General features: G+C 36.2%; 1 protein-coding gene across 1 annotated transcript in view; it reads right to left on the reverse strand.

The window, feature by feature from the left end:
* The window catches only part of Samsn1 (SAM domain, SH3 domain and nuclear localization signals 1), a 56220-nt gene extending 37697 nt beyond the window's left edge, over positions 1–18523 (reverse strand). Inside the window, exons 1-2 of the mRNA XM_036203445.1 lie at positions 18413–18523; positions 795–866 (exon numbers count right to left, since the gene is read on the reverse strand). Coding sequence (XP_036059338.1) covers positions 795–866; positions 18413–18469 — 129 coding nt within the window. The 5' untranslated portion in view covers positions 18470–18523. The remainder of the gene's footprint in view (positions 1–794; positions 867–18412) is intronic.
* Between the last annotated feature and the right edge of the window lie 6997 nt (positions 18524–25520).

A 25520-nucleotide genomic window follows, 5' to 3' on the forward strand; every position in this document is an offset into this window, starting at 1 on the left:
TGAGACTCCCTCCCATTACCTAACTGGTTACTGGACATTTCCTTAGTCCCTCATCCTGGGTGGCACCTAGTAAATAAGATTGTAGGCCAAGGTGACAGATGTTAAAATCAGAGATGAGGTTGGATTCTTTTTTTAACTCTGTAGTAGAAATGCTTTGTGCTCAGGAAACTTAGCAGTCCAATTGAAACACCAATAGTTTCCAAACAGATAAGTAAATTGGTAGCACTATACTTCCCTCATGACAAGCACTCAATTAGCTATAGCTGTCATTGGCACTGCTATTATTATTATCTACCAAATTAATGTTATGGTGAGCTTTGCTTAGGACATACACAAAGTATGCATAGTTTACAAATATGCATGTAATGCTAAGACATTTAATGCACAGACTAGAAGTGACAGAGTTCAGTGGAGTAGCTACATGCTCATCTTATCAGAATGACCATCAAGCCCATTGAACAACAAGTTAGCATGCTGTCAACTCATGCATGTGTATTACTTTAGCACGGAAGTGCTCAGGAGACTTGGAATTGTCAAAGCAACTTTGAATTATAGCGATCTTTAAATAGTAACTAACTTTAAATTCATGTTCTGCCCAAATATTGAGTAGGTTTTTTTAGATAGCTGTTTACCTCTTAATGCCCAACATCGTACTAGGCCTTAATTGCTCATTTATTTCAAAATTGTGTGTAAGTCTACATGACTTGAAAAGTGTATTTAATTTCCTTACCTAACACTATAAACTTTTATAATATGCTATCATAATGTTCATAAAGATAGAATAAAATACTAACCTCAGTTGAGTCATCAGATTTTGATGTGGAATTATTCCGAAAACGATCAAAATTCCCAAAACTGCTGCTGCGCTGTAAAATTGGAAAAGGAAAAGAAACTTAAGGTTTGTGACTTTCACAACTGAAAGTAATAAATTTATTACAGCCTCTCAGAAATGCATTTTGCATATGTAGGCTATGAAAAGTCCTTCTCTGGGCTCTCAAAAGGCATTGAAAGTATAAATATTACTCATATTTTTATACTAAAACTTACAAAATGTCTTCCTTTGATTTGTGTAATAGTGGTTAAGACCTTGGTTAATTTTTTAAAATTTATTTATAGCATTACTTATCTCTTGACACAGCAACTGGAGCCTCTGAAGATTCTAAACTAAGCCATCTTTAAAGAAGCTGAACACTAACTTGTTTGCTCTAGGAAAGGACAGGCAGTATTTACTAACAAAGCTGACAATAAAGATGCATCAACAGTGAAACAAAGCAAACATCTGAGTTATCTTTCTTCTGCCTCCTAAGTTTGTGTAAAACTAAAATTAAGATAAATGCACTTCCCATTAGTAAATTTTGTTAACTTTAACTTCTCTTCTGATAATCAGAATGTGCATACATAGATGTGGGCCTATTGATAAACCTAACACGTATGCATACACAGTGTAAGCTCCACAGTAACACTGAATGTCTTCACATTTCACATGGAATTGCACTGAGATCCCATTTCCTATCCCCCATTGTGCAGGTCAGCTTACCTCACTGATTTCAGGGACGAGCTCAACATGTTATCAGCAGACTAAAATTTATATTCTCATGCAAATTCACTCTACTTAGGTAATTATAAATAACCTTAAGAGGCTTTGAAGTAAATGGCCCTCCTGAATACATTCTCAAAATTCTTCAAAATCACTGATTCAAAAAATTGACTTTCTCACTATCAGTTTGACTTTATGCATTGTTTAGGATGGCAGGTATCTAATCTTATGGTTTGTGTGCATGTGTATGTGTGTGTGAATGCATTTATGAGTATGTGTGTGTACCTATAAATCCAAAGAAGATACCTTTAAATTATATCTCATTCCAAGGAAATCTGCTTTAGAAATGAATAGATTTTCCTGAAAAGGAAACCTTGTAATTTGAAAAAAGGTCAAGAGCAGTAGTGAATAATCTACATAATTTCCACATGTCTGCTCAGAAATCAAAGTCCACTTTAACCATAGAATCCAAGTGCTTAGACACACGGCTCACCACCAGTTGCCTTGAAAACTCTTCATTTCCTTTATAAACTGAGTTGAAATAAATAGATCCTGGCCACATAGCAAGTGTTAGCCTGATGGACATTGTGTTCTAGAATACTGTTCCAAGAGTGATTGCAGGAGCAGACACAGCGCCTTTTGCTGACTTACTTGCCTTCTCTACTGAACAAGCCCACAGCTCTTCTTGCTTGTGGTGAGAGGAGAGCTGAGATAGCTGAAATTGTGTTCCACGGCGGAAAATACCAAGTCACCTCATACAGAGCTTAGCAAACTAGAGATATACCCAGAGCGTGCATCACTTTGTCTTGCCTAGTAGGTGTTTCCATCAGACCATCAGTGATCGGAGATTAGAAGGAAGTGAGGGAACTATTGTCCTGCTTACACATGAGTACATCAAGGACCTCTATTACCCTGTTGTACTCTTGAGACATTCTTAAGGCCTACTAGAACATAGGCCTGTGGCAATCTAGTAGCCTCTATCCAGCCTGATGCTGCCTATTCCATATTAATGAGAGTTACAAAAATGCCTCCCACTACCAGATAATGGGGCCTGCTGCATGGAAGGGCACAGAATAAATTCACTTCAGCATTTCTCTACACTATATTCTTCCATTAAGTAATCAATAGCCACCACCTTTTATAATTAATTCTGCCCCCATTATACCAAGAAAGAAAAGCAGATACAGGAATAGTGGTTTTAGTTTAAAAGAAAAAAAAACCTACTTCTTTGGGTTTTGTCAGTACTGTCAGTACTAATCCCTCAACAACTTTAAGGTAGATGAATCAGTCTGTCCATCCTAGGATTCCCTTAAGAAGCAAATTTCAGTATTTATTTACAGAGCATTTAACATATTTCATTACCCAGTCTGAAAGTTAGTTGCTGTTATGTCAGAAAGGAGTTAATGCCTACCATGAGGTATAGAAATAAAATGGATTTATAATTTCTGCTGTCAAATTTTATAGTGAAAAGGTGAAATATGTGGAAGCAAAGTCTGCTTCCTGCATGGCAGTTTTTTTAATTAAGATTTTTTTTAATTCATTTTACATGACAACCACAGAGCCCCTCTCTCCCCTCCTCCCGCTCCCCAGCCACCCACATTGAACAGTAGTCTTTAATAAATGAGAATATGTTTGAATATTCACGAATTTGTATTATTTTAGTGTAATCATTTGTGCAGATACTAGCTGGTGGAAGAAGCTTCCATCAAGATTAAGCAATTACAGGAAGAACTGTCTCTGGAAAAAGCAGCTTGAATAAAAAAGCAAGTCACATGTTAGATAATATTTGATAATGGTAGCATTAGATCATGTTTGCTTTTTACATTGTGTGTAAGTATAATCAAGGGCTTGGAGTGCAGCACAAAAACAGAACACATGCTTTACATGTTCAGTGTCTTAGGTTCAAACCCAGCTCAACCCCAGCAAAATAAAGTGTACAGTCCTTCTTATATGCTTAGAAAATCGCTTGTAAAAGGGCACAATAGCTGTGGAGGGAAATTTGTCAACATCCTATAAATTTTCATATGTATTTATATTTTGTCATGGCAATTAAATTTCTAAATTTCTCCATATGAATGAATACGTATATACATACACATCACAGTCATTGTAATACTTTACCCAAAAACCCATGCACCCCAGTATTCATCAAGAGGATACTAAATGAGTAGCATGTGTATGTATCAATGGAAAAATAGTGAAATTCATCTGTGCCTAATTCAGTAGAATGATCCCTGGGATATACTGAAAGTGAAAAGAACAGAACAGAGAATGATGTCCAGAGCAGGCTACCATTCATCTAAGTGTATGTCTCATGAAGGTAAGCACAGGGTTTCTCTCACAGGGATATGTCAGAACAAATGAGGGGGGCTGACAGGAAAGGAAATATATTTCACTGAATATACTTTGCTTCTTTGATTTTAATACAAAACTGTGTAAAACCTCTTTATAGGAGGGAATAGGGGTAGATTGGGAGGGGAGGCTGGAAGGATGGGAGGAGGGAAGACTGGGATCTTTGATTTGTATGTAAAATGAATAAAAAAATTTTCCTTAATAATAAAAGACTCAAAAAACTGTATAAAAGTTTGACAAATTCGTAAATCAAATTCAATCAAAATAAAAATCCCTAAACTTTAAAATCCAAAAGAAACAAATCTATCTAACTCTAAATTGAGTTGATTGTTTCAGGCGAAAACTTATTACCAGTTATTATAAAACAAAGCAAGATCAATAAACACTCTTCACCACTGAGCCGTCATCCCTTCAGCCTCCTGAACTCTAAACCTACTTTTGCACAACTAATGTTCTTATATAAGCATGGTTTGGGATTGTCTGTACACGGTCCCTTGATCACAGGTTTCCTTTTTCACATAGTCTCCTTCGGGGATCAAATGTCAACTGGAGTGTTGGAACACAGACTTGGATGTGCTTCTCGTACACAAAGCAGGTAACAGTTGGGGAATCCACCCATTGGTCTCCAGTCATCTCTAGTTTGGCATAACAACCTCAGTTCTTACATTGTTATTTCATATGCAAGCAGCAGCATTCTCAGTGAATCACTGGTCCTTCTGGACAACAATATTGGTGTAAGGGTTACACTTGAATAAAAAACAAAGCAACAGATTCACAAAACCTCCTTGAAAGGTGATCCTTTCGGCCATGCCATCCCTCACAGACTTTTAGTCCAGTCTTTTCTTTTCTCAAATTAGCTGTTCTGTGAACAGGATGGAAGGATGGAACTAAATAGTCTTTTTGAACCACTCACCTGTCTGTATCAGGAACATGAATGGAAACTATGCCATCTCCTTTAGAACTGAGTCAAGCTTCTGCCCCAAACTGGGCGATTTGACCTTCTGTTTCTTTCTTATCCAGATACCAGCTTTTAGGGATGTCAGATAAAATCTTATCTATGCCATGACTTTCAAATTTGAGTAAGTAACCAGTAGAAGAAGTCTCAATCCATTTCAAAGGAAATGTTTGTATCTGTGAGTCAGACACCCACAGTATTTTGAAGTAGCCTGGCGAATTAAAAATTATACATACTTACTGCCAACAAGTTCTCACATCTAAATATTACTCATAAGACATTTGTTAGTATCCATTCTTCAGATCAAAATCCTGTTTGAGCTCACCATAAATATTGTATTATAATAAGATAAATCTCTATAAGCCTGTCAGCCTTTATTCCAAAGCATTCGAGGATTTAATTGTTCTGGCTGACTCAGGTGTTAACAGGGTGGAGAGTGAGAACCAAATTTAACTCACTTAAAATAATCTGTTAGGATTGCCTCAGTGTTAAATAATTACAGCATCATGTGGTACCAGTGGAAGACAGTATCTGGGGTGTCAGGGAACTTCAAGCTAAAAAAACAACCAGAACTGAAAATTCATGCCTTCAACACTAAAACTACAACCTTGTATAAAGGTAACACAGAGGTAAGTAAAATGATCAAAACAAAACAACACAAATCAGTGTTATGGATATTTCCAGTGTGAGTCTGGCTTCTCTACCTCATTAGCTTCATCTCAACTGCAAAGTACATCAAGAGTGTGCAGATACTGCCACTGAGTTCTAATGTTTGCTCAGAATTTCCGTATTGAAACTTTAATTTTAGAATTTTATGTGCTACTAAAATGTTTTCTGTAAATTGAAGGTACTTCAGAGGAGGGAGATGGGAAAAACTTCAATAATAACAGAAAATGGTCAATACAAAAATTATATTCATAATAGCTAATTTAATACATTAAACAAGTTCTCAGAGTAAAAAGACTCAAGTAGTTAAGATTCTCAACTTTACCTCTCCATGATCTACCACTATGTTTCATTATTTTATAATGCAACCAAACACTTAAGTTATGTTACAGTTCTAGGAACTCAGTAGAAATTGTTCTATTCTGTTTTAGTTGAAGGGAGCTCATAAGTAATACCTTGATATGCTTTAAATACACTTTTTTCAAGTAGGAAGCATCATGTGGCAAAACTTTCTATGAACAATCTTTAAAAGTTATGTAAAACATAAATTTTAAATTTTGAATTCTGTACATTATACATTTTAAAAATGGCAACCATGTGATGGGGTATGGCGCAATGGTAAAGCTCAACCCTGACAAACTTAAGGACATTTGATCACCACACCACTGAAAAACGTTGGGTATGATGCTACACACAACACTTAAGGCAGACTGAGATGCATTTGGAGTTTGCTGGCCAGCAGGTTCAGCCTCAATTTGTGAGTACCAGGTCAGAAGCCCTGTCTCAAATGAGGTATATGTGGTTACCAAGAATATTGAAGGTTGTTTTCCAGTGTCCACATTCATGTACACATATTTACATGAGAACCCACACAGTTAAACTGGTGAGTACACACACACACACACACACACACACACACACACACACACACAAACAAACAAAATTTCAACCCTGATAATACTGTTCTGTATGTATGTATTGGCCCATGCCTATAATTTTAATTTAGGCAGACTATTACATTAAATAATCAAAATCTTTGGACAAAAGATTATCTCAAATTAATACAATTTTAAGTGCTTCAAAATTCTTTATTCTAAGATATTCTGTAGTTGTTTACTGAGATACTCTTTGCAAATCACCAAATCCAAAAGTAACATTGCTTAAATAATGATAAAATAACAAAAAGGGGTGCAACATTTAGTATATATGAAAAGGACTCCTGAAAGACAAAAATATGACTAATGTAAACTATAATTCCCTCTCTAACTTTTGAGGGACAAAAAATATTGTCTAATGGACATAATCACTCTAATAATTTTTAAATTTGGTACACTGTTATTTCACTAGATGATATTTTTATTGTCTGAGTAGACAATATCTCAAACTAAAAATTAGCAAGTAAATTTAAATTTAAATGCCAGTATGCTAGTGTAGACAGTTTGTTTAAAAACTTTATGAGGAGTCATACAGAAAATGTTCAGAAGCCACTTCTAGGCTTAAGCACTCCTGGCTACCTGTGTGTATAGTGGTTATGGGATACAGCTAGTGCTTGGGAAGATGTAGGACATAGGAGAGAAAGCCATGAGGAAGCAAGGTAATGAGACTTATAAATCTGCCATCTTTACCCAAAGATGGACAGTTTCCTTCAGCAACTTTTACACTACTAATCTTGGTTTCTATGTACTGTGGTACAGGGAGGCTGTGTAAAGGATAGATGATTCAAATTTCCAGCGACAAAAAAAAAGCATACATTCTTCTCCAATAAGTTTAGAAGATAACTTTTGTGCATATTTGATTTTTTAATCTGTGACTAAATATTAAATATGGTTTTAACTGGTCATGCTATTACTGAATTGAATCTTCTCTTTAGTCAGAAAACTACACTTCAATAGAAAATATATAGTTCTGCATTATAATATTTTGTGTATGATATGGCTAACAACCAAAGTAATATTTAATATTCTGGTAAAAAGAAGGCAATTAAGGCTAGGTTTAGTGACACATTCCTTTTATACCAGCACCTCTAGGAGGCAAAGGCAGGTGGATCTCTGTGAGTTCATGGCCAACCTGGACTACAAAGTGAGTTCCAGGACAGCCAAGGCTGTTACACAAAAGAAACACAGTCTCAAAAAATCAAAAATAGAAGAAAAAAAGACAACTATTGTTTAGCAGATGAACTTCAAATACTGTTACCTTGCTACATTAGCCCAAATTGTAAATTAAAAAGCTCTCTTTGGTTTCCTAATAAGTGCCTAATTTTTCAACTTGGAACAACTTGCAGGTGGAATTATATGATAGTTTTATATAAATCAGCATTATTCTCAATGAAAAAGTATGAAGCAGAAGGTAAACCCAATAAATTTTGGTATTAGGTGAGTTCAAAAAAGATAAGAGTAACATCTCTACTTATTTATTGTTCTGTTCTTTATAGAAGCTAATATCAAAGACCTTTATTTATCCTTTTCAATAATTAGAATTGGAAAAACTGCTGGAATTTTTTATTGAAATCATGATCAACATTGTGAAAAAATGTGTGGTACTCCCAAGCCCAAGACACACTTTTAAGATATTAAATCATTCAATATGTTGATTTGAACTTTAGGTCTCTAAAAAATATCCCCTAGCAAGCTTGTCAATCATGTATTGCTACAACTAAATCATCAGGGTTAATATATTAATACGTTATATATTAATATATAATAAAATATTATTTATTAATGTAATATATATGATTACAAAGAAATGAAGTTTGTGTATAATACCATCACCAAGAAATAGATAAAGGTGTGGAAATTTACTTGGGAAGAAAGAATCTGTTCCATAATTTCCCCAGAACAACACTCAGGCACTCACCATGTAAGTCCCCTACATCTTAAACAAGCTCTGCTTTCAAGTGGCCTCTGGGTACAAAATGACCTTTCTAAAGGTCTCCTCAAAGGATATTTTAGCCATGCAGTGATCTCCTTGGACACAAGTCATGACAAACAATAAGCTAATTCCCAAAAAGTTTTTTTTAAGTCGTTTTTACTACTTTTAAATGGGTGGGTTTGATGCTTGATTTTGGTGGCCCTGATTAATGGGCACAGGCAGCCCAGCTTCTGGAGTTGTAATGTGTCTGTGAGCGTCCCTTCAGCTGAGCTCTACCATTAATCCAGTGGCATATGTCAGCTCAGCAAAGCAAGGTCACTCTTCTGCTTCAAGGGGAACCTTTTTAGAAATAATAAAACTGACAGAAAGTTCTTTTTTTGCATGCTTTATGCTGCATGGGGTTGAGTGCTGCAGTTAATATCATAAAGCTTATAAACATCCCTTCCCAGCCAGCAACTGCTGCCACAGGGCTTAGGAATGTAAACGTTTTCTTTCTTTCTTTTTTTTTTTCTTAGTAAGAACAGACGTGTTTATGTGTGGTAAATATATGATATGCATTTCCGAACAGGGAAAGAATATGTGGGAAAAAATAGTAGGAAGCTTGGGTGCTATGATTTTTTTTGGAAGAGACCATTGGGTTTTGTAACCTTCTTCATTATCAAATGTGTTTTTCCTTCACCAGATTTACATCTGGCTGTGTGTGTATTTCAGTGTATTGAGGGCTACAGAGAGTGATAGAAATAAATTAAGCTAACGAACACTCTGTGACCTACAATGACATGTCTCGTAATTGCAGTACATTTACTTCTGGAGGAATATTTCTTAAATTATAAACATTTGTTTCATTACTAATGGCTACTTTAAAATTGGTAGATATTAATAATGAGGTAATAATAATGAGCTAATCTTTGAGTAATTTGTAGATACCCTAACTTAAACAACCCAAACAAAAGCTATCATTGAGCCAAAGGAAAATGAGAGCTATGCAGCTCTAATAAAGAACACATGTAAGCATAAACATTACAAGATTTAAAAATTTAGGAATATATTACATTTTTATTGTTTTTACTCTTGAAAGTCAACTGTAACAGTAATATATTCCTGGAAATATCCCTTTAATATTTCAGTATATTCTTTAGAACTTAATATCCCACTTCAATCACTACAAATTATAAAATATCATTTTATATTGTCTAAATATGCCTTGAGTCTTATTCTAGAAAGTCAAACTACACAATTACAGAAATGAAATCCATTATTTACTGTTTTTCACTTTATTACATTAGAAGTGACACCAGTTAGTAATTTGAGTAAGTCCTCCTAGGAAACCCTTACACTGGTCCAGTCTCTAGGTCAGCCTGGGGATTTTGTCAAGCTTACAGAAATAAACAACTTCAGGTTGACTCACTTGGACACAAAGATACCAGATGTTGACACGTCGAACATCTCCTGTGAGAACTTCCTCTCTCAAAGAGCATGCATGCTGCAGGCTAATGAAAGAATTACCTTCCCTGGAAGAAATGTCACCTGAGGCAGCGCTGGGACCCACTTTGCTTAGTGTGGCTGGATAATGGTGAAGTCAATTAAGTTGCATCAAGACCACAGACATGATGTTATTGCCAGTCACATCTCACGTTAGTGAGCAAGTCTGCAGAGCTAAATGGGATGTTTGCTTCTGCTCTGTGTATCTCTGGAGTCATGGGTGTAAATTTCTCTCTCTCTCTCTCTCTCTCTCTCTCTCTCTCTCTCTCTCTCACACACACACACACACACACACACACACACATACATACATATGTGTGTGTGTGTGTGTGTGTAAATAATGCTCCCTACAAAGCAACACTAATCCTGCTAACAATTTTTTACTCCTTTTACATTATAATACACTATTTGATTGTTGTTTTGTTTTATTACATTCCGATTCGAGAAACGGTTGCTCTGTTTTTATGTGTGCGTTGCCCAGATCTTTATCGTGGATGGGTTTTCAGGCTTCTCTGAAGTAGGTTACTTCTGTAAATGACTGATATTACCCATTAGTCATGCCACACTCAGTGCACGTATACTGAAAAACCACTACAATTTTGTACTCTATAAAGCATTTGGTGGTAGTCAGCAAAAGAAATAGAAAGCCAGTGTAGTCTGGAAGTCAGAAAGACTCAGTTCAATCCTTCTTGAGTTCCCTCAAGTCCAAGGGTACAAGTATGAGTAAGATCCATCTCCTGTTCTTGACATGAGAGCTGGTTGGAGTGAAGCTAACCATATCCAGGAAAACAGAGAAAGTATGAAATAAATATTACAAAATTAGAAAAGGGGGAAAGAACATCTACTGAACATAGACCAAGGCCAGGAAATATACCTATGCTAAAAACCTACAACAAGCCTACATGACAGGCTTTAATGTGTCCTTCTTTTCAAATCATAACACCAAGGCTAAAATAAGATCTAATAAAGTCCTCACAATCCTCTGGTTAGGAAAGACCAAAACCATACCTTCAACCTAGTTCTGTGTGACTCTGGTCCGTGTTGCCTACTCCTCTGCCAGCTAACCATTGCTACTAGGTGCTGGAGTGACTGATGCAGGCTTTCTTGAGATGACAGTCTGGCTAGGTAATGAAATAGGTATGAGTTCATGAAGACCCAGAGTCATTCCGGAGTAAGAGCAGCAGAGAATGTGGTCATGGCATCATGAAGCACCTAATCCAGACTGTGAAGTAGTGGGTATCTTTGTAAAGCACCTCAGAGGATCCTAATATGCAATCATAAATCACTGCTGAAGGGCATAATAGAGCAGATCTTTTTCTTAGATGTTTTAAATGATGCTGTATGTAAGCTACTGAAATAGAGCAGAGGTGCATTTGTGTGAGAAAAGATGAGAGCGTGGAAAGAGCATGTGAGAAAGGGGAACCAGGAAACGTATACAGGAGTACAGGTCAAGTGGGAGGCATCCATCAAAAGAAAGGGACCAAGGATAACTGGAAGAAAAGAAGCAGCTAAACATCAAAGGTGCATCCCTAGTAGAGGGAGCTCTTGGGCTGTCAGTGGCTAAACTGTGTTGCCCCCAAATACTTGTGCTGTCTTCTAACTTGAGAGTTTCAGAAGGGAACTGTGTGAAGTTAAGAACTTCAAAGAGATCTTTAACTAAAATCTGTAACCATTAGGTGTTCCCCAATCAAATCGTCCTGGTTTCTTTATAAGATGCTGTCATTGATACAAAAAGAGATCCTGGAACAAAAAATGCACAGCAAAGGACAACATGGGGGCATCCATCTACAGGCCAAAGCTGGAAGGTCCATGATGGGTTGGTCTCCTGTAGATTTTGGTCGAGGTAGAGTGAACTATACAGACAATAGCTTTCTTCATCTATTAAAGAATCAGCCTACCTACCACCACAAATAGTTTCAAAACATCCATTTTTCTTAATGGAGGACAGCTTTTTTTTTTCCTCTACTAAGAAATGAATGTGAATGACTTATTTCTAAAAATCCACCCTAGTCCATAATACTAGCAAGCCGGAGAAATAGATCAGTTTGTTAGTATTTATTTGGAATCTTAGATATACTGTTTATGGACTTGATTCCCTCTTGCTAATGAAACCATTTATCGTTAAATCAGGGAAGGACTTAAGGGACAGATGCTTGAGTACATTGAGTTTTAACACACCAAGTGCATTAGTAGTTGAGGCAGGGACTATATATTCTTCCTATGGGATGTAATATCAAAATCCTAGAACAGGGAAGCTATGCTCTCTTAATTTTCTCACCATCTTGTGATTTTTCTGCATACTTAGTGCTTTTTAAAAATATTGGCAGTCTATTTGGTCCCAAATCCTTTGCTACTTGTGCTGAAGATTAAAATTCCATTTTGGAAATTCATTGTATAAGAGAGGAAAAATCTAAAGCAAAATACTGATCTGTTTGAAAGAGTGTTCATCACTCCAAAGAAATGAGTTCAAAACTTTAATCAATTTAACAGTGAACTGAATAAGCTACGAGTTCATATTTCAGTTGAAGCACCCTAAAATTTACTATAAAATTAATAGAAATAAATGTGTTTTGAAGGACAAGGTAAAAGCCCTTCAGAAGTTGTGTGTTGATGGGAGATTTTTTTTTCAATGTGTGAGTTGTAAAATGAGCCATTTCTTCTTAGAATATGGGCACAACTGAATACAAGAGTGGTGTAGGGTAGTAGCACATTCAGTACAAGTACTTAAAGTGTGTGTGCTGCTCAAAGGGATGCCATCTGTACAAACAGAGGACAGTTTCTAGGACTTCTTAACAGCTCACTCAAGATGCTACTTCTCCTTGATCGTTCAACAGTTTTTCAACTCTTATTATTTGAAAAGCTAAACAGTCAACCGAGTTCATCTAAATTAGTATCTTATAATTAAACCCAAGGAGAAACAGCAGCAACTGTAGGGCACATATTTGGTTACAGAAGGATATGACAATATAAAATCCAAAATAGTTTTTAACCTTGAGTGAAATATTTCACATGTACAGGATTACACCACTCTCTATATAAGGACAAAATAGTGCTACCTTATTGAGATCTTGGCAAGATTTTTAAAGTTAATGGTACTAGGTGTGGGATACCTCCCTTGAATTGTTGGTCAAGTGTGTTCTGGGGATTCCCTCAAATAGTACAGGCTATCACCAGTACTCTTGGTTGTCTACTGGAACTTGATGCCAATACCCTATGTCTGTAGACACCACATATTTGGATATTGGATAGTGGGAAATCCAGTTGGTACTAATCAGAAATCTTCCTCTCTACAGGCTAGCTTTCATAATACTGGAAAGTATTATGTGTGTGATGGGGTAGAGGGTTATCACAGTTTACCCTACTGGGAACCCCATTAACTACATTAATCAACAACATGGTCAGATATGTCCATGGGTGCAACAGAGGCACAAAAGTTAGGGGGTAACAAACTTTTCTGGTTAGATTTGAGGCCTCATTCATTCAGGAAATTCATGCCTGAATCTGCTCAAGAACTGTCATTGAAGAGTTTACAAGGCCACAGTGGTGGCCCTAAAAGTACTCTTCTGTTAAGTGGACACAGCACCAAACTGTCCTCTAAATGTTTATCTTTCTATCAATAGATTGGTGTAGCTCTCAGACTTCATCAGAGAGGTATCTTTGTGCACTGGGTAGTGGTTAATGCTGAAACTCCTACTAGATCAATCTACAGATTGTCAGAGGACTGTGCAGCCACAAATTGGAACATCTATGTCACCCCACCCACAAAGCTCTAGAGACCATTATGAAAGAGGGCATAGATAGATAGTGTGAGTCAGAGGTTAGGGAGGAAGGGAGTAAAACAGTGTCTTCTGGCCACGACAAAAGCCCTGATTCCTGAACTCCCAGCACTTGTGTTTGTCTGCACAGGACCTGCAGTAGATAAAGCTCCACCGTGGTGGGTGGAGTCTCACAAAGTCCCACCCCTAACAGAGGAACTATGGACAACTGATAGTTTCTGAGGGATGGAGAGACAATTTTCTTTAAAGGTGTGGTCCTGATAGGTCAACCATACCCTAGAGGATGATCCCAATCCCATGATTATATGGACAACAGAGAGTCAGTTATCTCTAAAGATGTGCCCCTGGTAGGTTAACCACACCCTAGTGGATGACACCAACCCCATGAATGTATAGGTAACACAAATTGGACTTGGTGAGATAATTTTAAAAGATAGAATTGATTATTTTTGACCAGCAAGAAAACTTTAACACGGTCCTAAATGTTGAACTTTAAACAGGTATAATACCTGTGCTTTATCTGGAAGGATTTCGGGGTGATATGATCAAATTTGTTGTATAAATTTCTCAAATAATTAATGAAAGAATTAATGGACATCGGCTCCTCATGCAAATGAAAATGTCCTCCGTTCTCCTGTACCTGGTTAAATAAGAGTTAAAGTGCATTTTAACAGCCTTGATACAAAAAAGCAATGCAGAAAGCTCTTTAATGCCACAACTATGTGTCATCCTGTCTAGGAGCATAAATTTGCACAGCGGGCAGTACAGTGAAAACAGCTCATAATCAACCCATCACCTCTCATCATTGCTGGGATCAAATGCAAATGGGGAAGAACGCCACTTCAGTCACTGCTAGTGAAAATTAGCATCTGTGACACTAATGGTGTCTCATTTTGCATGCACTTTAGATTAAAAAGAGCCTTTTTAAAAAAGCTATTTCAAGAAGTGCCATTATTCCAATGTTTCCCTTTACAATGACAGTGGTATTGAATCTTCTTAACTCCGAGAAGATCCTGGCTAAAATGCATTTACACCGATTACCACACAGGACAAATTAAGGACGCTTTGTCCTAATTACAGTTCCAAATTTCATCTATGTGGTTCATTCTCTTTTTCTTTCCAAACTTTCTAGCATGTTCTGTCCCCTGGAACAAAGGTTGACCATGATAGAATACCAAGTTTCCTAAGGGTCTTGCACAACCTTGGGTATATTGAAGTTATTCTTTAACACTCAAAAGTCAATGAAAGATGGATTGAAACACATATACACGAACAACCTGCTACCAAGAATCACAGTGAATAGACTCAGGAAACTTTTCATTTTTTAAATACCAATCGAGAGCCTACTACGTTGGAAAGCTAAGCAAATAATAATATTTTTAATCCATTTGGCAATTAAGAAAAAAATGTACATAATTCTAAATGTTGAAATTCAGGCAGATTTAGAATCTGGAGAGATTCCATAGGTGAAATTCCTGAATTTAGTTGGAGGAGAGAAACCCTAAATTCCTTTTCAAAGTACAAATGTTCCCTAAAGATGGAGTCTCCCTGGTCTCTTTAAAATTCATCTGGTGGCCCAGTGGTGGTGGCACTTGCCTTTAATCCCAGCACTCGGGAGGCAGGGCCAGGAGGATCTCTGTGAGTTTGAGGCCACCCTGGTCTCCAAATCGAGTTCCAGGAAAGGCGCAAAGCTACACAGAGAAAGCCTGTCTCAAAAAACAAAAAACAACCAAAAAAAAATTCATCTGGCATTTAAAACAGACAGAGACAATGGCAGTACAACATCCAGTATTGGAATAGTAGAAATTGGTATTATATATTTTTATATGACAAATTTTTATCTATATATCTTTGGTTAAGGTAACTGGTTTTGTTAAATATACATAATTTTTATGTGCCCATTCATTTATGAGGCTATCAAAGAGTTATTCTCTAACAGAGTTGTAGCAAGTATTAAAACAGAGTAGAAAACCCACATAGAACAACTGTTATATAATAAAATCATAATAAACACAGGCAGCAAAAATAAACATGTTAGACAAACACAAGAAAAACTATGTCCTATAATTATTTGAGCATTTATAGATCATATAAACACTATAGATAAAAGGTTATTGAGTCTGCATATGGATATGCTTACAAATCTCTACATCACTGTCAGCATTGAGCACCAGTGCTAAAATAGCAAAAATAAAACTCAAGGAGGAAAGCATGGTGTATAAAAAAAGGTTATTTTTAACTAATATAAATAGAGAATGCTTAGCCACTGTTCATCAAGTTTCATTTTTATTTGGAAATTGCCTATGCCAGATGGAGTTCTGGGACACACTAAATTTGTAAGAATGTATTAACCTTTTAGTATATATATAGTTAAGTATTTTATAATGTGTCTTCAGATATTTTTGGGTACCCAATATGGAAGGACACCTCAACCTATATGTTTATTGTTTAATAATATACCTGTATGATATCCATCTTGCATATAAACTACTTAAATAAAAAATAAAATTTAGCAAAATAGGAAAACAGTATATAAAACAGAGATACATCATAAATGATAAAATAAGATGTGGGAAAGCTATATTTTTTTGTTTTCAAGTTTAACTCATTGGTATGTTTATTGATAAGTATTATAAACAAAAGAAAATAATACATTTTTGTATATAGCATTCTCTAAAATGTATTATCGCATATTAGATTCGTAAATATTCCAGTGTCACAACTATAAAACCTATTAGAAAATATTAATAGCAAAGTCTATTTCTTTACCTTTATTTTCAGCTGATATATAAGAAAATTAAAAATTGTATGTAGTCTGGATACCATATAATGTTTTGATACATGCATAATTTTTGTAAATGTTTAAATCAAACACATCTCTTCTCAGATATTTATCAATTCATTCCGTGTGTGTGTGTGTGTGTGTGTGTGTGTGTGTGTGTGTGTGTGTATGAAGGCCATTAGACAGCCCAGGTGATATTCACCCTAAGTCATTGTCTCTTGGTATTTGTAACAGTGGCTCTCACTGGTTAGAAAATCCATGGTCTTGCTGATTAGGTTAGGCTGGCTGTCCAGCTTGCTCCAGGATTTTGCCTGTATCTGTCTCCCCAGTGCTGGGATTACAAGCACATAGCACCACTTGGTACTTTCTTACATAGGTTCTGATGTTAAAATGGTCCCATAGAAAGCACTTTATAGACTGAGCTGTACCCAGACTTAGCATTTCATTAGAAGATGCTACATTTTCATTACATAGAGTCATCTAAATATGGAATAGCATCCCAGAACTTCTTATTGCCACCTAATTCAGTACCCACTGATATTCTATTTGAATAAAAACTTCATTAGATTTTATTTAAGGTAACATTAGGTAGCACAGGTTTCTCCTGTGTCTGTAGAACTAGAGGATTGAACTGATAGACACCATCAGTGCTCTCCACCCAGCTACATCTACAACCCTAAATTTACAGATTCAAAATACACCAGATGATTAGATAATATTTCCCTCATTTTTGATGTCACAATTAAAACACACACACACACACACACACACACACACACACACACACACACACACACTCTTGAAAGCACAGCACAAAGAATGAATGCCTGAGGGTCAGGATGTGGAAAATGTTATCTGGTAGATAATCAGTATAAACAGCAGCATCCTGTACTTCAGGCCAGTTTCTTGGTAGATCTTTTGTGTCTTCCTTAGACAGGAGTCACATTCCCTTCTTGTATATGGAGGAACTGAAACTCCGTTTACTAAAACTGTGTAAACATAGTGGAACATTTCTGACATCAGAATTTCATACTAAAGAAATTAGTGTGACTGGTAAAATTAATTATAGTGCTATAATAGAATGTAAACAGCTTTTTCTATATTTTGGTGGCAATTATTATCAAGGGAAAGAATAAAAGAACATTCTACATAAGACTGGCTTCTCAAATTTAATAACTTATAAATTTTGTGGCTTCTCAAAATAGAATACAGTATGTTCTCTAGTGGCAATGTATAAATGCATGGCTACAACAAGATATCATAGTATGACACTCAAAATACAAAACAAAACAAAAATAACCCAAAAAGTCTCCTTTTTACAGTCTTCTTAAAGTTACATATTTTTAATGGCTAGAATTTAACAGATAAAATAATGTATTCAGTACTCTGGGAAGATATTGATTACCTCAGTAATGAAAATTGTGCAAAGAGAGTCCATGTTATCAATGGCTGAAGCAGAGACAACCAAATGATTTCCCTGAAATTATCTGAACCCAAACTTAGCTACCAACATAAGGAATTGAGTCTAACACAATTGTGAAGACCATAATCACCCATTGGTATCTAATTTTGCCAAGTGAATTTTCCCATACATATTGTGATGCCCTAAGTTCTCTACTGGAATTAACTTACAAATGACATAAAATATCATGTATATGTGTGTGGGGTAATAGTGTAGGGTTTTTTTGTTTTTGTTTTTGTTTTGTTTTTTGTAATAGTGTAGGGGTTTTTTTTTTGTGTGTGTGTGTATGCATGCACATGCATGGTGTGTGTGTGTGTGTATGTGTATGGTGTGTGTTAGTGTGTGTATGTTTGAATGTGTGTGTGTGTGTGTGTGTGTTTGAGTGAGTGGGTTTGTGTATGTGAATATGTATAGTATGTGTACATGTGTGGGGTGTGTATAAGGTGTGTATGTGTGTTATGTGTTTATATGTATGTATTTACCTTCTAGTAAGAAGTCTTGGTTTATTTAACTATATTAGAAATCACCTTACCTTTGGTTTTTGCTGTTTCTCCTTCTCTGAGGCATTGGATGGCTTCCTCTTCAGCATTTTGAATTTGAGCCACCTCTAGCGAGGACAGTTTCTGCTGTTACAGAGACAACTGAAAACTGACAGCAGTTTCTGTCTGATGTGCAGCACCAGATAGCTCTGAGCCCTGTGATCTAGCACTTCCTCCTTTGGCCAGGATGTGACTTCAGTGTCTACTTGGGTAAAGGTTTCTTTTTTTCCCCTCTCCTACCTTACCGTAATTATTTGGCAACTCTGTACTACCTTCTCAGTGCTGTATTCTATGACATTATTCCTCTCTCTCACCTTTGGCATGTCTACATTAATCTTGCATGCCTACAAATCAGTAAGGGCATCATAATTTGAAAAACAAAACATTTTCTTAGTTTATATAAAAATAAAAGAATTTAACATATTAAATAGGAAGGTACAAGAGGAAAATATCTGAACCAATAAATGAAATAAAACAGAATATTTTGGATTTTCATTATAAAAAATAAGAGACTATTTAGAAAATTCAATTTTTTTATGTCTATGATTTTTCATTCTTTAAGGTTATAATTACGTCATTTCCCCCTTCCTCCTTCCAGGCACCTCCCCTTGCTCCTTTCAAGTTCATTGACCATTTTTCTTTAATGCTACATATGTGTGTCTGGGTAAATACATAATTTTACATTTCTGAATAAAGGTCAGTTTGAAGTTAAATAATATTAATCCGTCATAATGCTGTCCCTATACTACAGAGTATAGATTGAATTTACCCAGCTATAAATAGAATTATAATTCCAGATTTGAAGGATTATTCATAGGTTACCTTTTAAAAAGCAAATGTATCATCGTTATAAACCCTAATTAATAAATGAACCACTTTCTGCTACACAGTGTAATTCCACATTTTGATATCGCTGGTTGATAGATGACCTCACCAACTGATCAGTGCTGCCTTCAAATAAGGCATTCAGTGTCAACTAAGAAAGCCTAGAATAAGCACCAATATGTCTTACAGGTTTTCTTAAAAGCCAAATCCACATATCCAGAAGTAAATGTCAGAAATTCATGCTTTCTTACAAAAGGAGGCTTTATCAGAAGTGCATGTGTGGGTGTTTCAAATGCTGCCTCTGCTTTAGCCCAATGCTTCATGGAAAGTTTCTGCTTATAGACTCCTTGGGTTAAACCCAGTAGTGCCATATTCTCAGTAAGAATTTCTAGGTACCAAAGCTCTGGACCCTCTTTCTTGCTTGTTTTTCCCCTCCTACTTCTGTGCCTTCCTCCCTGAGGCCCAGTTAGAATTCACTTAAGAAATGCTAAATTGAGTACCTACTATGTGCTAATAAACAATATATCAAACCTTTTAACTAAGAAGAATAAAACAATATTGTATGCACCACCATATAATTGGGTAAATAAAATACACTTATGAGGATTATGGTTAACAGACTTCTCCAGTTATTGAGGTATTTTGAGAACTAAGGGTTAGTATTTTCAGAACACTGACAGGGGAATAACACAAGAAACCCTCAAAACTCCAAGGCTTGGTAATTCCCTAGAAGTGTGCCCTTCTGTAAACTTTATGGGTGTGCCTCGGTTTAACCTAAGGTGGTAAGTTATTCCATCAGCTATGAAATTGAAAGTCATGAAAAATTATTTTCTTAGCTGAACGTTTGTGCTGTTTGTACTCCTCCATTTATTTGTCTAATAGATAGAAGTTTAATTAACCTCAACTGGTATAGCTACAGCACAATCTCTATGCCTAGGGTTCAGGACTATAGTGGAAGGTGATGTGAAAATATTATAAGAGCCTGAGAACCAGGACCCTTGCTGCTGGATATATGTGTAGACATATAAACACACACACACACACACACAACACACATACACACACACACACATACACACACACACAGAGGTATGTATGAATGCACATATATTGGTCTTAAGGCATATACATACGTATGTATGTATTATATAATTTTTCCTTAATGGACATGGCTATTGGCAGGTGGTCCATATGCTTTCATACACCCTAATAGGACTTAGTAGATTATAAAAACAAAAAAGATAAAAGAACATGGAGTTTGGAGGTATAGCTTTTGGGGATCTCAGAGGAAGTGAGAAGGGGGATCAGATGTATACATAAATCAAGGTTAATTATATACACATATGAAATTGTCAGAGTATAAGATTATTTTTTAATATAACAATATCATACTTAAGAATTTCATATAAACATCTGTTTATATTTCTAGGCATTTGACCAGCTCTATTACCATAAGGAGTATTTAAAATGTTAATAAAATCAATATTTCATTTCAAATTTAGAGATCAAGGAAGTGGTTTCCAATCTTCAATTTACTTAGGGAAAATATTCTTTGGCAATTCAAAGATAAGATGTTTGAGTTCTTATTATGGTATAACCATGTTACAGTCCTTGATGTTTAGAAGACAGCATGTAGCAAATGCTTCCATTAACCTACTTGTTGTATGTTAGGGAATTCTGCAGTTCAGATATGTAATGAATGACCCAAAATGCTCCAGAGAGTTCAGAAGTAATGGTACAGCAAGACCGAGGTGGAGGTTCGACACTGAGCACACCTGACTGCTGGTCATGATTAGGATCAACCACTAGGGCCTTGAGTTGCTTCAGCTACGTGCGAAGGAAGGAAATTGCGAAAGTACTCTTGGTACCTTGCCTTCGCATGCTACCTCAATGCTTTTAGAACAGATGCAGGATGAAACAAGTATGGGACGGGGTGTACATGACCACTTCCTATTTCTGTCATGGATGGTGAGTCAAATTTGTGAAGAAACCGCAGTGAAGCAACAAAGTGAAGTATGTGCTTGGAGTTAGATTTGCACAAGTTGTTTCCTTGGTGCACCAGGCATTTATTCAGTAACCACCAAAGCCAAATCATAACTAGCAGTAAAGTAGTTATCATGGGAAATTTCTCTCTGATGGATGTAATCTGACGATATGGATCATCTGAGGACTTCATTCAACATCACTGCCTTTACCATTGTAAGGTATAAAAGTGTCTCATGGCTTCTAGTTTACAGGTTTTTTTTTTTTTTTAATTTTAGGACACTTTACTTGTTCAATTTATGCATGGTTTTGAAATCAAATCCTTTAGAATAGGTCTAGACACCCCACATTGCCTTGATGGTTGTGTATACATCATCAAGGTCATATACAATCATTTGCTCCCACACTTTTCTGAGACAGCTATGTCTGAGACCAATAATATAACCCATGGGAGGCCTGCCCCATTCTAAACAGAAACAGAGGACTGATGGATGGGGGAGGAGGAGGACAGAAGGGAGGAGGGGGCGAAGGGGAGGAGGGAGGAGACCAGAGGGGAGGAGGAGGGAGGGAATAAGAGGGTTGGAGGGGACATAGGGGAGGAGGGAGGGGAAACTGAAGTCAGGATGTAAAATAAATGAAAAAATTTAATTGATAAAAAGAAAAGAAAAGAATTAAAAATACTAAGAGAGAGAGAGACAGAGAGACAGAGAGAGAGAAAGAGAAAGAGAGACAGAGAGAGAGAGAAAGAGAGAGAGAGAGAGAGAGAGAGAGAGAGAGAGAGAGAGAGAGAGAGAACCTAAAACACTACTGCCTGTTCCTCAAGTGCTCTGTTGAGCTTGGCGATGGGGAAGTACCTTTCAAGAACTTTGAAATTAGCAATGTAAGATTGCCATCTGGACTCCATCTCTGAACGTCATGTTGGAAAACAGACTCCCCAAAGAGAAGAGGTTATTCCATTAAGCTCTGCAGAATTCAGTGTCTTAGAAGAATAAAAAGAGTCATCTATAAAGGCAGCTTGACTTGGTAGTTCCCCCTTTTCTTTGGCCCCTCAGACCAGGCTCCTTTTTCACAGAACCTAGAAGGGAAATTTACTGAAAGTGGTCTGGGCAGAGCTGCTAAATTCCTGTCTATCTAACCCATGAGAAGCTGCAGACCTTAAGCTATCACAGGAACCTGCCTCTGTGGTGGCTTCACTTCCGACTTTATACTTTTCGTTGTTCTGGAGAGTCATTTACCGGGTCCCTGGGGTTCCTGTTGAGTAGTCCTTGCTCTATAGGAACTCTGTCTTCTGGACTTTTTGAAGTCTTTTCAAGCCTACATGTGACATTAAAAACCTTTTCTATTAGTTTCTCCTGTGATGTCCTGTTTTACCCGAGATCTGTGATGTATTTTCTATTCATGCACAAATAGGAATGGTCTAGGTCCATAAGCACTTCTCCTACATAATTTAGAATATTGGATTAGAATCTTAATCAGTTTTGCCTTGTATAAATAACAGAGATCAATCTTGGTAATGACCATTCAGGATGGTAGATTCCAAAGATTCAAAGCTTGAATAATTAACTTTTCTGACCACTCCCCCCCCCACCAAAAAAATACATAATGTTGAGATGGATGTATGTAAGAGACCTGGCTGGATAGAAAAAAACAAAGATTTTACTTAGTTTAGGCTCCATTTAAAATTGAATGATCTCTTCAGGGAGTTACAGATGTCTTCAAAGAAGAGCACAATTCAATTTGAGCATCAACCTGAAACTCTTTGTGGTTATTTCTATTATAAACTTAATTTTTCCATGAAATGAAATACAGGGCATGCACACTTCTGTCAGTATGCAAGTGTGTGTGTGTGTGTGTGTGTGTGTGTGTGTGTGTGTGTGTGTGTGTATGTGTGTGTGTGTGTGTCTGTCTGTCTGTCTGTCTGCCTGTCTGTGTCTGTGAGTGTGAAAAAGGGATTCACTTTTCTACTCACAATATTCCTAGGAATGAAACATAGATGTATCAAGAGGCTTTGGATATTTGCAGAAGTTTCTTGTAGAAAGCCTAGTCCTGCGACATTTCTTTAAATTTCTAAAGAGAAAACGAAACACAACATGCTGTTTTCTTGGTTGTAGGATAAAGTAAGGATGCACAATGATGTAAGTGCACAGATTGAAACTTCCTTGAAAGAGATGAGAACTTCTTAGTTCACATTTACACATGGAAGCTGAGAAACATGGTAAGGGCAACTGAGGAAAACAGATAGGCAGGACAAGTTTAAAAAGGGGATAGTTTAAAAAGGGAAGTATAAACTGAATAAATTAAGAGAACTGATAAAGTTAATGCATGGATATAAGTCACTATGATTACTTTAATAAATTAAAAATACAAACTTTCCATGTCATTTCAAATCATATAAAGATGTTATAATGATTCCACAATAAAGATAAAGCTTTATCTGTGTGTGATTGAAGATTGTAATATTCATGAACTAATCTCAGCCCTCAATTTTAATAATATTGATGAAGTGATTATGATTTTAAGTGCTCGTTATAGGTCATGAAGTATGCTGTGTGATTTGTTTGTGTTTCCCATGCAATCTTTATAATTCTCTGGGGCTCATTCTAATGTGATCACCTTTGAAGTGCCAAAGTTAGGATTCAATCCAAATTCTCAGCTCATAACCATCACTCTATGTCATAACTGTGTCTTGGCACACTAGGAGAACTGGCATAGAGTGGTTGGAATTTATGGGGTAGATGGGGGTCAGGAATGGTGAGAGAGGTGGGGGTGGGAATAATACTGACCTGCTTGGGTAGTTGTAGAGAAAATCAATTCAAGAATGTGTAAAAAAAATTGAAGACAAAGCTATTTTTCAATTCAAATTCTTTGTTGTAGATTTTATCACTACTCTGTGCTAATGTTAATTATGTTATAATCAACTTCTCTAATTTTATACTTAAAAAAATTTGTGTAATGTGGGTAAGAATACCACTCAATCTTCTCTATATTTTTTAAAAGTTCTTTTCAATGTGAAGTTCTCCAGTGCTGTAGTCTGAATATCTGTAGTGTGCAGAAGCTCAGAATTTATATGGTAAAATCCTCAACCCAGATGTGGAGAGGAACCTTATATACTAGTGCTGGGAACATAGGTTGGAACAGCTACTATGAAAAGCAATATAGAAAGTCCTTCCAAAACAAACAAAGATAAGCCATAAAGAAGATTGATACCTACTCATCATTTATGAAAATGGATGGAACTGGAGGACAATGTTGTATAAAATAAGTCAGATTCAAAAAGGTAAATGTCTAAAACTTAAAATTACTTGAGAATAGAAGAGGTACTATTTCAAAAGAAGGGGGCGAGAGAGGCAGGGAAAGACTATGTTTGGGAGAGTATATCTTGAAATAGCAGTAATTTGTGCAAAAGAAAACAGGCATATAAAAAGGGAGCCAATGATTCTCAAACTAGACAACTAAGGAAATATAAAACATAAAACAGTTTGCCTAGGCCATGAACGTCATTGTTTATATAATGATAAAGCATATATACATACATATAATGACTGATGATTTGCCTAACTGGTCATGAGAGCTGGAGAAAGAGAAGAGTGCACAGTCCTCAAGGATAAAAGCAAAAATCTATGGACATTGCCGAATACATAAATCAAAAAAGAATATACTTATCATTTAGAAGACTCATTGTATAAAAAGTTTTAATCTTGCAGGGATCAGAAAAGAACTGAAGGATTAAGTGTGAAAGGAGGTAAAGAAAGGTTCTAAGGACTTTTGGTTTTAATTCTTTGATGTAAGCATGTTCAATTTTACTAAAGTAAAAATAGCTTTAGAAGTGTAGGACAGATAATATTATATAAGTAGGAAAATGAGTATGATCATTATTTGGACATGATGTTAAGGCAAGTAAATTGTGAAAATGAAGACTCATGACTAAGAAAATAGCAAGCATTTTTTTTTTTTACACACAGAGATTAGAGCTCTATTAACCCATATCAAGGAAAGATGAAATGGACCTCAAGACAATATCAGTTCCACAGGTAGACAAAGGATAATAGATGGCACCAGGAGTCTTAGTCTATTCTGGCTGGTATAACAAAATTTCATAAGCTAGTAGTTTTCTTAACCATAAAAATTGACTTCTCAGAATCCTCTAGACCAGAAATTCCAAGATCAGGATAGCACTAGAGAGATTTGGAGGTGAACATTTGAAATTTGAATTGGGCATGTGACACTACATAGCCAGATGCTCACACTTTCTGTCTCCCTAGCCTATGGTTGGATTGTTCTCCCTTTAGAAAG

This window comes from Onychomys torridus, chromosome 12, assembly GCF_903995425.1.
Source record: "Onychomys torridus chromosome 12, mOncTor1.1, whole genome shotgun sequence".
NCBI classification, from domain to species: Eukaryota; Metazoa; Chordata; class Mammalia; order Rodentia; family Cricetidae; genus Onychomys; species Onychomys torridus.